This window comes from Centruroides sculpturatus, unplaced genomic scaffold (genome assembly GCF_000671375.1).
Source record: "Centruroides sculpturatus isolate CEXI.00-Female unplaced genomic scaffold, Cexi_2.0 scaffold181, whole genome shotgun sequence".
Classification (NCBI taxonomy): Eukaryota; Metazoa; Arthropoda; class Arachnida; order Scorpiones; family Buthidae; genus Centruroides; species Centruroides sculpturatus.
In genome coordinates, this window is record NW_019384322.1 from 535324 (window position 1) to 549886 (window position 14563).

Sequence of the window (14563 nt, forward strand, 5' to 3'; positions counted from 1 at the left end):
TACGAACAAAATAAATATATTGAAAAATATAAAAACAATAAAAAATTATACTTCAGAAGTTAATTTAGTATCAAAAACGTAAAATATTTGAGTAGCCCAAGACATAGCCAAAGATTGCAGCGCCACAGCACTGGCGAAAATTTAAATTTGCCGACTGGAATTCTTTCGGATAATCGACGCTCTACTGTATTTCTAATAACCTATTTCTATTTTTTAATATTAACAATTTTTTGGGGGTTGTGCCCATTAGCTCTGTCAGCTTCACCATTATTTATCTTTTCTAATAACTAAAATGAAATAATTTAAGAATTTTAATATGTTAGTCTTTGAAAAAGTTCAGATAAATTTACACTTTTACCTTAATTTAGAAAGTAGTTCATTGGTTTTATCAAAGTAGCTATAATTTCTATTGAATAAATTAAATGATTATAATATATATTAAAAAAATAATATCAAAAGATCTATGAAATTTAAGATTTTGTTTAAAATTCTGATTAAAAAAAAATTACTTTATAATAATTTTTGTTATTTTCATTTTTATGTAGGAAGAAAAGCAAGCATGGGCTATAAAGAAAACTGAATTCAAGGAAAAAATGGAAAGAAAGAATAAAGATTATATTAATGAAACAAATTTACTCAAGTATGATTTTTCATTTTACTAAAACGAATCATTTAGAAAATATTGGTTAGAATTTCAGACAAGTCAAAAGAAAAATTTTTTTTATAATAGTTGTTTTACATTAAAAAAATGATGATTGCCATTTTAAAGAATGTATCAAATGCTAATATGACCATATCTTAATTTGATGTTTTTTTTTATTCATTCCTACGAATGCACCACAAAAACCTGGCTACAACATGAAAAAGACTAAACAGTTGATCAATAAAAAAGTCTTTGAATTAAATAATGATGTTTTTTAAAATTTTATTTAAATATGGGAGGAAACTGTTTTAATTTCATTACATTTGTATTGTTTAGTAGCACCATTTCCATACTATTCTAAAATGCAGCATTACTACATATGCAAATATTAAAGGAGGAGTTTAAATTGAAACCTTGTTAGAATGCAAGACATTTTAAAACCAGGATCATATTGTTTAATCACAAATAAATCACTTCATGTGCTTGAAGAAATGATTTTTGCAAATTATTTTAATAATGTAGCCTTATTATGAAGATGAAGGAATGAAAAACAAGAGTTTCATTCCATATTTTGACATTGAGTATATTTTCTGCAGAATAAACAAGTCTGTTTTGATGTGAAGGCATGAATGGTAAGATTTCAATTTCATCCGTTTCTTCAATGAGAAATAAATTATTAGACTGGAATCTAGCAGAAGACAATATTCATTATTGATAATAGTATTTAGAAGCTTTCCCATGCAGTCTACAAAAAGATCATGTCTTATATCAAAAATATATGTATCATCCAAATAATGATGTATTGTGTAATTAGTACATTTTTTCTGTGACTTATAAGAACCCTTATTTCATGCATCACTGTGCAAATGTATTAAATCCTCTACATTCATATTATGCAAACATGGATAGGACCAAATGACTCAGTTGGTTACCTTCTTTCAGTTTCCATTCATCAGCAGAGTTTTTGAGTTTACGTGCCTAAAAATATAAAAACACAGAATGTACAGTACAAGGGTTTTTCCAAAAAGTAAGAATGAAAATACTTCATTGTTTTTTGTCATAGCAGTCAGTACACAAGCTACTGCATACTCTCATTGTAGAAATCAGCTGTTTGTACATTTAGCCAGTTGTGAATTTAACTCTAAATGTTTGAAAAGAACTCTCTTGATGAAAGCATATGTGAACCGAAGATAAAGATGGTAATTTGAGTCAAGATCTGGCCTGAAAAATGAATGCTCAAAAACTTTCCGTGTTTTGACAATCATTCTGTTGCATTGTCATGCAACAGAATGATACCACTTAGTCTTAAGTCACTAACAATTTTGAATTGCATGCTATAAGTTTTTCATGGTTTGGATGTAGAATTGCTCATTAATTATGGCATTCGTCTGCATTTCATGGTTGGTGGAAATTTCAGTTTTTTTTTTTTTTTTTTAAATGTGAAAAATATTTGACCACATGAAAGCTATCTGTCAATTTTTGCTCATTTTAAAAGTCTCAACTGCCTAGCTTTGGTCTCTATTATTTTAGAAACTTCTCATAATGATAGTCATTTCAGTTAGCAGTTGATAGCAGCTGGGAGACAAGTACAAAAGACAATATATGGGCTTTAAAAAAAAAAGGGGCATTTAGGTATGTATATGTCATTTTTTTAATAGCCTGTTTGAAGTCCCTTTTGGTATTTTAGAGTGGAAGATTAACTGGAAATAAATATTTTGTCAGTCACTACAACTTTGGTCTATTTTGGGAAATAGCTGCATCTAAAATTGATTTTACTGCCCCTTCCATCTCCACAACTTGAGGGGAGGATGTGGCATCATTATTGAGGATTTTTTCAATAAAAATTGGTATAATCAAATTATATGCAAAATAATTATTAACACTAATCAGAGTGTAGTGGATTTATTAGTATGCGCTAGTACTTTCGATAGCTTACAGCCACCATCCTCAGGAGAAAAACAAATCGAATACAATTAATTTTTGAACATTTGGTTATTTGAATGGACTTTTTTAAAAATAACCATGGCATGTGGATAGAATACAAAATTCAATTTGTTTTTCACCTGAGGATGGTGATTATAAGCCATCAAAAGTACAGTAGAGTGTCGTTTATCCAAATCAATTGGGGACTGGGGTTGTTCAAATAACTTATTTTTTGGATAACCGATTACATACGAAAAAATAATTAATCTATCCCATGTTGAAATTTTTCTCCATTGCATGTTGCTTCGCGTTGAATTTTTGTCAATGTTAAGCCTAATGTAAACTTTTTAAAATAATAATCGTGGCTATTGTATCGTTAAAAATTATTTTCTTATTTTTTACAAACAAAATAAATATATTGAAAAATATAAAAACAAAAAAATCATACTTTAGAAGTTAATCTAGTATCAAAAACGTTCGATTCAGCACGACACACAGTCCTCAGAAAAACACCACACAAAAGTGCCAATGCTGCCAGCTAAAACACACACATCAACAAAAAGAATATTGGAGTAGCCCAAGATATAGCCAAAGATTGCAGCGCCACAGCACTAGCGAAAATTAAAATTTGCTGACTGGAATTCTTTTGGACAAACGACGCTCTACTGTACTAGCAAGTATTTCGTAATTATGCTAATAAATTGTAATTGTAATAACACTACACTCTAGTGTTAATTATTTTAAATGATTGTTGGCGTGAAGTGTCTTTTTATGATTACTATGATTATATGTAAATATATCTGTAGTGATTAAGTTTTAAAATACAAAACAGTTTGAATTCTAATAAAAATAACATTACTTACAAACAGGGAAGAAATTGAAGAATTACAAAAAAGAAGAAATCTTGCAGAGGTAAAATAAAAATCTATTAATATCACATGTTTCCAATATAAGCAAACTATGTTATAAAATGTATACATTTCAATAGTAAATTAGTCTATATGTAATACAGTTGACTTGCCTTAAAATGAACTCCAATAAAGCAAACAAAAATTTTATCAGAATTCATTAAACTGAATTGTAAATTACCTTCACAGCCCGTGAGAAATAATATTTCCAATAATGATTTTATTAGTCACATCGAAAAGTGTAAAAAGCAAAGTGTACTGTAGTGGATGTTCTATTTTGAGTAGAATAGATTTTATTCTCCTAGTAAGCAAAAATGGGTTCAACATCTGATTGTAGAGCAATTTAAACATCTAGTTTTAGTGGACAATTCTACTGTACTCAGAGAATAGGACCCATTTAAAGAGGCATCCTTAAACTTTAAGAATGCCACCTCTTTACGTGGATGAGATCCCATGCGAATGTGTGCTAGTACCAGTTTGCATATCGGGGGGTGCATACAGTGATGCCAGGTTTGGCTCCTTTTTGTATATCATTAGTAAAGCTAGGTGCTGAAACTAAAATATAAGAGTTTTATTTTGTATCAATGCTTAATTTCTAGTCTAAATCTTATTTTTTCTCAAGAATATAAATCTTTCAAAAATTTGAATAATTTTTTTTTTTTTTTTTGACAGAGATATTGTTTTGAAATGAAAAAAAAATTTTGTTTGGAAAAAATGACAGATTGCATCTCAACAGCTGAGAAAAATATGCAGTTGCTACAAAATAGATATTTAAGGTAATTATTATTTACAAAATTAGAACTAAATTAAATAATTGAGTAAGAATGAAAGATGGTTCCTTGAGTATGAGTTAAATTTATTTACCAATCAATAAAACAGTTATCATAAAAGTTAAATATTTCTTACCCATTTATTTTTGATGAACCAAATTCTAATTTTCATTTAAACATTAGTTAACAACAGCTGAATGAAATTATTAGATAATTACCAGTATGTAATCTCTACATGAATGTTTTCTTCAGATTCCAAATACATATACAGTGGTGCCTCGTATAATGTAATTAATCCGTTCCAGGTGCACATCCATTATACAAAATGCATTTTCTCATAGAAATACATGTTAAAACATATAATTCGTTCTGCAGCATAAAATAACCATACTGTATACAGATACAGACTTTTTACACATTGCAGCAGGTTTCTTTTAATTGGTGTCATATTCAGGAGAGGCTACCGGAGCTTGCAGGGTCATCATCGTTTGCTTCTTGAAAAATATGTCCAAGGTGGTCTGTTTCTCTCTCTTCTTCAACACCTGTCGGAAATGACGGGCAAGGGTGTCATTGTAGAGATCATTGATCCTGTTGGCCTCAGCTCTGTTTGGATAATGAGTGTTGGTAAACTCCTTAACCTCTCCCCATTTGACAAGGAAGTTTTTGTCAACTTTCACTCCTTCTGATGATGTCTTGCTTTGTTTCAATTGAAATCACCTTTCTGTTTTTTTTACAAGCCATGATTTACACAACATCCTGCACTGAGGTGATGTATGTAATAAACAAGGGAGCCATCCGAATCTCAACAGGAGCTCTGTACTTCAGATATATTAATAATATATTCTAATAATACTAATATATTATAAAAATAGCAAATTGTCAATGGCAACAGCAAAAGAGTGGAAACACCATTCGTACTTGTTTGCAGCCAGTCTGTTGCTCTAGTCACCACTGTATTTTTTTAATAGGATTTATGGATGTTTTTAAAGGGAAGAAGATTGCTGGATTATATTGGGCTGTATTAATATTACGTAATTTGGCCTAAAGGTAGGCATTAGGTGCCATCTCTTGATAAATTAATTAATTTAGAAGGTTCTGGAAGAAAAGAATTAGCCTGAAATGAGACTCTGTCCCTCAGCTTCCAGTGACACTATCTGGATAGCATAACCAGAAAAATTGGAAGATGATATTTTTTGATTTGAACTTTATATACAAAGTTGTTGAATGTTCAAGCTTTAAACTATTGTTCTGATCCCTTTATCTACAAAAAACACAACAAACTGTATCTTTGGATTGAACTTACTTTCCTAGATATAGTCACTCAAATAAAACAGCTTTACAGAAATTTCAAAAATGAAAATTTTGCAAAATGCTTTGGCAACTTCATATTGGTGCAAAACAAATTTATTCGGTGTCATTTCAGGCAGTTGACCCTCGTGATGTCTAATTTTGTCAATTTTTTGCAGAATGAAACCACCTACAGTGGTACCTCAGGATATGAAATTAATCCGTTCCGAAACTGAGATCGTATCATGAAAATGTCGTAAGGTGAATCATTTTTTCCCATACGATTACATGTAAAACCAAATAATTTGTTCCAACACGAAAAACACACTCAAATTAAAGATAAGTAGCACATTTAAAAAAATAACTAGAGTAAGGAAAACACTGAAAAATGCATTTTGTAGTTGTAAATGTATAACAGTGGCGTGCCGTCATTAGAAGCGTTGGAAGCGCTGCTTCCCTCGTATTCTCTAAAAAATAAATAAATATTAATTTTAATTATATGAAAATAATCGCACAATCTTTTATTATAACCGCATTATGTACCGTATTATTACAAATTTCTATACTACACGTGGGAAAAAAAAGAAAAAAATTGCTATTGTATATTAGAATATTAGTGGCAGAGTGGAATCTCCTGTATTTTCAGATTACGAAAAGCCAGATTTGCGCATGCGCTTTACAGAGCACCAACCTCACCCGGTTTAGCCGGTGGAAGCCTACGACCTTGGGTGAAAGCTGCACACATATAAAGATTCCAATTCTATCAAGGACCGGTTCTGGGCTGTTAGCCGCCTGCCCACTAGATATTTCGATTACGTGAATAACGAGTAGATTTATAACTTAACCCAACCGATAAGAATTTACTGGTATGTTTTTACGATAGTTCTGTATAGTTGACAGGAGTTTAAAAAATCCATTAAAATATTTGATATATTTATTCCGCTCTCCGATTTTATATTACTCACGGATTTCGATGTTAAACCAGTGATATTACGATTTCGTACATCCCATCTTTAAGGGGATGTAGAAAAAAACGTGTACAATTCTTGTATAATGTTAAAAAATTAACCGTTACTTCGACAGCGTCATTTACAACTAAATTTAATGAATGAGAGAGATGCACCAGGTACAGAAAAGGCTCTAGAATTTATTTTCCTTAAATTTACGATTTATGTATCCGTTGTCGTAAAAATTTGTCTTTCCACTTTTTTCCCGAGACTACAAATATTCGAGTACAAAGTAACTGGTTTCGACTTATTTCTACTTAAGAAGTAGTTAAATAATTAAGCGATTAGGGAATTGGGGACGTAAACAAAACCCTGATGAAAGAGCCGGAATTTTACTTAAACAAAAGCCTAACCGGACCAATATCTAGCCGAGTACAGTGGGACTGATTTCTTCGTAATATTAGATGTAATAAAGACAGAAATTTTTCCAGTTCAATGAAAGTGAGTAAAAGTTGTAAATTTTGGAAATTTCCGTGGACACCTGGTCTTAAAACGAATTACAGTAGTTAGAAAACAAATGACTTTTAAGTTTAACAAATTTAGATTTTTACAGCTATGATGAGAAACGTTTAAAATTTACAACAACCCTGTCGCGTCCTTTGAGATATACTAGTGATGAGACAAAAGAGACATTAACCGGTATCGGCACCCTCGGGATTTGGCAAGCATGCACCGCACCGCACACCTACCAAGACCGTCTCTGATTCCATCCACGAGCCACTGGTAGGGAGCAATTTTAACTAGGTGGATTGTTTTAATATTTAAAAAGTAAAGACTATTTTATGTTATTTTTATGTACGTTTCTTCACAAAACTATATTTATAATTTTCTTTAAAAGTATATTCATACAATTGAATATTTTGTACCAGGTATGTATAATTGTATATCATCACACATTTTATTTTAACAAGTAAGTTTTTATAATTTTATTTTTAATTTTAGCCCTTATATTATAGCTAGCAATTTAGAATGTAATTGTGATATCGAAAATTTATTTCAAAAAGTTTTGGCTCGAGACCATATAATGAAAAAGAAAAAATTTGTTCGACATTTTCATGATAAAATTTATGAAGATATAAAATGGCTTTGTGGATGCATAAAAATGCAAAATTTGTTTTGTTGGCCTTGCCTACTATTTTCAAATAAAATTAGTGTGTAGAATGAGATTGGCTTTGACGATTTAAATAATTTGAGTAAAGCTGGCAAAAGACATGAAAATCCTAAATCTCGCATCGATTCTTTCGTAAAATTGAAGCAATTTGGAAATCAAAATAGAATAGAATTTAACATTAGTACGCAATATAAAATATATATTAAAAATTATAACGAGATAGTTCGGCTAATAGATATATTTTAATTAGTAGATGTTATCGAAGCGAGAATTGGCATTTAGAGGGCGTATAGAATCTATTAAATCTAATATAAGAGAGTTAATTATATTGAACTTGCTTATTTATTAAGTGTGTTAGATAATCTATTAATTAAGAATACGTTTAGAGAAGTCTACGGTTTTTACTGGCTTATCAAACAAATGAATACGAATGGACTCTAGATCATTGCTGACTGATTGCCCCTGGAAGTCGGCTTCTTATAGAAACACAGCTTCCCTATCATCAAATGTCATGGCACGCCACTGATGTATAACCATAATATTTAGACATTTAGATCAAAGGAGGAGAGGGCTATCCGTTTATTTGTTACAGACTTGGCCCTGTTGGAAGAGGAAGAAAGGGAAAGCGAGATAGGAAAGTGTGAAAGAAGGCAGGGGAGGCATCATGGGCGCCCGCATCGCATTTATTAATATAACAGAATACAGAACGATTGCAGAATTTACAGATAATAATAACATATTTACATACTGACTTTACATAGTAAGTGCGTACACAGTGCTAGAATGGTAAACTTGTGATATTTACAGAGTAACAACATTATTATGAGAACACCATGACAATTGGCGTCTTCTAAAACTATGTGGCGATGCTGCTCTCCCATCTCGTGCTACACAGAATACCTAATTTCTAACATACTTAATATTAATCATTACATTTTTACAAGAGCGTAACAATATAGAGGCTACACGGCAATTCTGCCGCATTTACAACACCCTAGTATATGAGACATATTTTGACATATACAATATTCACTTACATTATACTTAGGCGATTTATTATATACAACAAGGTGGTTACATTATGATACAAGTCTATACGGCTGCCTACACAGTCCTTGCAGATTGCAGAAGACTGCTGAATTACTGACCATTAGATAATTCTGTACCAACAACCGTCCGAGAGCTCATTGAAGTGGTGGCCCTAAATTCCGCCTGGCGTTGGTGTGGTTTAGCAGATGTCAAGTCCTAAGTCGCAGTCGTAGTTCGATAGTTATTGCACAGCGCCTTTGTGTTTTTGATGTATTTCTTGAGACTGTTCCAGACTTCTTTGATATTAAAAATGTCTTTCGGTCTTGGTGGCCAGTTAAGACCGTTTTTAAGGCAGGTCCCCATGAAAGAGAGCCTTTCTTGTTCGTAAGTTGGACAGTCGAATAGTAGGTGGTTGCTGTTACCTTCGCCGAAGTCGTCACAATTACAGGTGTTTGTCTCCCGCTTGCCAAATCGGCAGAGATAGGAGGCGAAATTGCCGTGGCCAGTTAGAATCTGAGAGGTTTCGGCATCGGGAGTGTAATGTTTGATCTTTAAGCGGAGATGAATGGATGGAATGTAGTCGTGACTATTCCTGCCGGTATCGGCGGAGTCCCAGTCGCGCTGCCACTGGTTGATTTCAATCATGTGTAGCTGGTTCTTGAGCCATGTGTTAGGAAGCCTTTTATATGTGGGTTCTTTATCCAATGTGCTTGCCCTTTTCGCCAGTTTGTCGGCGAGTTCATTTCCGGGATTTCCGTGATGTCCCGGTACCCAGTTGAAGATGACCTTTCTGGTCATTCCCAGATTATTAGCCGCTGTGATTAACTCTTGCGAGAGTCCAGTATATCTTCTTTTGTTCATGAGTATCTTTAGTGCTGTTTGGCTATCTGTATAAAATCTGATGTGCCCTTTATACCTTTGGTTGTTATCCGTGACATATTTGATTGCTCTGTACAAGGCCCACTGCTCTGCCTGTATGTTTGTGCAGTGGGAGGCGTATAACCATAATAGAATAATAACTTGATAAAAAAAAAAAAAAAATAGTAGTTTATTTGCACTTTACCTTCGAGGATAAACAACGGTGGAGGTGTAAACTGTTGGCGGAGGAGGAGGAGAAGGGAAATTATACTAAAACTTAACTTACATAACATAAAGTAACAATAGCTTAAAAATAACTTAGAAAAGATTAAAAAAAAATTATTGTTGTTTTATATACAGTAGAGCGTCGATTTTCCGAAAGTCAATCATCCGAAAGAATTTCAGTCAGCAAATTTAAATTTTCGCCAGTGCTGTGGCGCTTCAATCTTTACTGGATAGAGGTCGCTTGGTAAAATATCTATCCAAAGAGGTTTGGCTTTGCCTACTATTTGGCTATGTTTCTAAAATGACTTAGGCAAATGTCATTAAACTGAGCAGCAATATGGCCAGTGTGAACCTTTTTGGGATGTTTCTTTTCAATAAAATCAGTCACTTTCTGATAATACCTCAAGATTTCCTTTATCGAGCGAGATCCTTCCACGACAAAGCAATCGCGCGGACTGAGACCGATGAACAGAAGTGAATAAAAAAAGGCGCTGCGAACTAATGTAACGTCGTATGGTGAGTTTTTGTTCTTATCGTGAAGCAAAAATATGTTCGAATTTCCTGTCGTATCCTGAGGTACCACTGTATAACTATTGAAGCATTTTCTTTGGTAGAGAAGTTTTAATGGAAGTTTTTTCCTGTCCCTTGGAGCTTCAAGTTAAGAAAAAAAAAAAACAAGTTATAGACAATTCAAATTGGAGAACAATAGAGTGAAAAATGCTGATTCTGAATAGATTTGTATTTTTACCTCTTGCATTATATAAAGAATCTTTCATAAGGCATTAAAACAAAAAAAGCCTGTGTAAAGATATTCAATGTAATGGAATCTACCTGCAAATCTGTGAGAGAATCTCTTTAACATTGTCTTCAGATAGTTAGTTGTATCTATTGTCGAACACCTGTCAGGTTTCAATTAGGATCAGAACAAAATTCCTTGTCTTGATACTAGTTAGCTTAGTCAATTTAATAATAAATTTGTTTTTCCAGTAACATGTGTTTGAGCTATGTAAACAGCAAAGTTGATTAATGTTAAAAGAAACACTTCTTCATCACCGTATCAGTGTGCTTAATATTTTTACTTTCCCTTTGTTATATTGCCATATTGCCATACTTTCTTGGCTGTTATATATGTCAAAAAATGACCCTCCCAGATTTTACATTAGAGAAGTTGCAGACAATGTTTTCATCATGAAAACGTGAATGTCAGACATTCAGCACCACCATCCTGTAAGTCTAGAAGTTTGACAATGGCTTTTGGAACATGCCAAACTTCTAGGCTTACGGGATGGCGGCACTGAACGCCATTCTGTAAACTGAACTGAAAAAAATTTGGAGGGTGGGGTAATTTCTGTATGTATGGATGTGGGTGTGTGACACAATTTTGTTCACCCTGTTTCAAGCTTAATAACTCCTGTGATTTTTGTTGAAAACTTTTGAAATTTTGCAGGGGGATTGATGCTATTAAATTTTGGTGGTTAAAGGGTCGTGTTTATCTCTAGTAGGGTCAGACTTGATGACAATTTTACTTATTATTAGCATTTACAATTAAAATCCAAAATTGAGCTTTTTGTCTTTTTGCCATTTTATAATATCATATTTTTATTAAAACATTTTTAACAGATGGCGACACACATGCAGTTTTAAATGTTGCTGGAAAAGCTAGTAGAAAAAAATTCAACAACCTACTTGTTTTTTGCAACTTCTCAATAGGAATTTCAATACAAATATACATCCACAACTGCCGTAAATGATCAGGCTATAATTTGGAGATAATGATTGTAGATTAGAAATGAATTTGACACTAGAGGGAGGCATTAGGCACCATCTCTAGTGTCAAATTCATTTCTAATCTACAAAAATTATTTCCAAATTATGCCCCGATCATTTATGGCAGTTGTGGGTGTATATAGGAATTTCAATACTAATATTTGTACTGAATTATGAATTACCATCAATTTATCTTGATACTAGCTAGCTTGTTCAGTCAGTTCAATAATGGTTATGAAGAAAAGCACTGGAAAGCTGATAAGAGAATACTTGTATACATGAGGTCAAATGACCCAATTACAGAATATGTTGATGGGGAAGCTAATCCATTTTCCTTCTGGTGCTGTTATCCTCAGCAGCACCAGAAGCAGAATGATGGCATCTGTTAGAGCCATGTAAAGAGATAATTCATTTACAAAGGTTTGTAGAGACTTTATAAATCCAACTCTGAATATTTTTAAGATTTGAAGAGAAGGGATTACTCCTAGTACAAATCCCTTGAATTGCTTCTCAAACAAAAACAGATACACAATTAGGACTTGACATAAATGTTTTGGAAAACTTAATACTTTGCCAAACTGCAACTCAATTACTTTTCTCAGTCCAAATTGCACTGTTTGTGGTTAGAGTTGGAGAGAAATCTTGTATTTATTTTTATGATGTTTCTTATTCCAGGGGAAGTTTGAGCATTTCCCACTTTTTTCTGTGTTCAAATTCTAATAAACTCAGTACCATATAGATTCTAAATATCTTATTTGCAAATACAGATGTTCATAATTTATTTATGGCAATGGCCAAACTAGTGCATTAAAAATTATTTTAGAATTCAAATAATAGCAAGGTTGTGGTTTTCATCTCTATAACATGAACGTTGACCGCTGCTTACAAAATAGTGGTGCTCGATGTTCACGTTTTAGAGATGAAAATTTTGGCCTCAACCTTGCTAATGTAACAGTTAACTACTTAACATTATCCGTGTTTGTTACAGTTTTATATTTAACTTACTGGTTAGTGTCTAATGATACAACTCTGGTTTGTGACATTAGTGCTTCTGAAGCAAAAGAGAAAACATTCTGCAGAGCTGATGTTATAAAATTCATGTTTGTCATTCCAATTCCTGTTTTATAATAAATTATTAATTCACTTAAGTATAAAAATAAAATCTGTTCTGCACGAACATTGCAATATTCTTTCAGTATGATTTTTGTTCCTTTGAGATACATGAATATAATTAAAAGATTATAATACAACAATGCTGTTTAAGCATATTGCACTTCAAATTTTTAATCAATATTATATAGGTTTGTGTGTGGTTTAAGGAACTGCATTCTTATTTTTTATGTTTGACATAAATGAGAACTTCCCTGGCTCCTCCCTTTTACAAAGTATGCATAAAAACTGGAACCAATGGAGAGAAAACGAGCAAGAACACATTAACACTAATACTAATGAACATTACCTTTGCAAAATATGTTCAAATAGTCTCCATACTAGCAGACAACCACTTCTAAACTTGTCATAAATTTTGGAAAGCAGGATTGGTTTCTGAAGCAGTTTCCCCACTGTACTGTGTGTTATTGAATGCTTTTTTGGGGATGTCTCAAAGTTAATTCAGATGTCATCTCTCTGCATCCATCCTTCTCACTGAGTAAGGAAGTTCAGGCAATCTGTAAGAAAAAAAATTTGCCATTGATTCCATACTTGCAACTCTAGATAAACATAATTCAAAGTATATACAGTAATTCTAGATTAAACTTTTATGTACTAGTAGTAATACATTTAAGTAATAATTCATCACCACTATTAAACAAGATTAGGGACAGACAGACAACAGTGGGAATTTATAGGTCTACAATTTTTTCAAATTGAGCTGCAATCAAAATATTCCCAATATTAGTTACTATTAAAAAAAATGAGTCTATCAAAATAACAAAGATGCTAGTACTGTTTGTAAAATTCTCATACACTGATGTAAATGATGCCAATGATTTTTAGACTAAAAGAATGTACTGATACATCTCTATTAAGTTTTTTTACATAATACTAGTGATGTAACCAATTTATTTCCTCCTTCTTATAACAGAAAAGGGGACACTATTTCTAGTAACTTAGAAAATTTCTTAAACTGTCATTTTGTTTGTTGATTTTGTTGTTTTGAAATTATTTTTCTTTTTAGTAAATGTTCTCCTATTAAAAACAATAGTGATATTGTGGAAGAAATATCCTTATGGCAGTATTATAAAGATAAATGCAAGGAGACAATTGAAAATTATTTTGTAAGCATATTTTTAGACTTTAAGAACATTTATTTTTTGAAATTAATTTTTTCAGTTTCCTTTTTTTAGCAAAAGGTAGATAATTATCTTAAGAAAGTCACCAAAGACAATTTAAAGATTGATATTTATAAATATGACATTCCATCACCTCCATCTGTTCCGTGTAATCCAAATAATGTTATAAACTTAGCTGTGGTGAGTTTTCTATTCTATTATTATTATTATTAGATTAATTCTGCACACAAAGTTGTTAAATATTTTGAAAGCAATCTGAAGATACATCTTTAATTAATTTTCAAATTTTTGTTATTATACTGTTATACAAAAACCAACAGCACCTTGCATGCTTTGCTGTTTATTAAACTGTTGTGTCTGTTGTAGAAGTCATAATAGGTTACATTCATTTAAAAGTAATATGTATATTATTATGCATCAACAAAAAACATAAATTAATTTGGGCAACATTGACTACTATCTCAAAACTTTAACCATTTTATGCAATAACAATAGTATGTATGGAAATTCATAAATCAAAATTGTTAAGATATAGATTACTTTGACTTTATATTTAGAAATATATATTTTAATGTAATGATTTATGTATAGTTGGATGAATGTCCAATCTGCTTTGAAACTATTCTAAACCAAGAGGAAGAATGTACTCCTTGTGAACATAAGTTTCATGTGAAGGTTTGTCTATTTCCTATAATTCTTTTATATGTATAATGATAACAATGTATGTTTCTAATTAGCACTAAT

General features: G+C 31.9%; 1 protein-coding gene and 1 long non-coding RNA gene across 4 annotated transcripts in view; one reads left to right on the forward strand and one right to left on the reverse strand.

Moving 5' to 3' along the window:
• The window catches only part of LOC111625909, a 104169-nt gene that overhangs the window by 88186 nt on the left and 1420 nt on the right, over positions 1–14563 (forward strand). For both annotated transcript variants that reach the window (XM_023369172.1, XM_023369179.1), the window contains 6 exons: positions 546–640; positions 3436–3478; positions 4147–4250; positions 13705–13804; positions 13874–13999; positions 14411–14494. In XM_023369172.1, the coding sequence (XP_023224940.1) occupies positions 546–640; positions 3436–3478; positions 4147–4250; positions 13705–13804; positions 13874–13999; positions 14411–14494 (552 nt within the window). The remainder of the gene's footprint in view (positions 1–545; positions 641–3435; positions 3479–4146; positions 4251–13704; positions 13805–13873; positions 14000–14410; positions 14495–14563) is intronic.
• The window catches only part of LOC111625933, a 62220-nt gene that overhangs the window by 9974 nt on the left and 37683 nt on the right, over positions 1–14563 (reverse strand). The window contains exon 3 of one of the 2 annotated variants that reach the window (XR_002756810.1): positions 12988–13195. This is a non-coding gene — a long non-coding RNA (uncharacterized LOC111625933). Of the gene's footprint in view, positions 1–11980; positions 13196–14563 lie in introns of those variants that run through there. The other variant, XR_002756809.1, reaches the window with a different exon arrangement.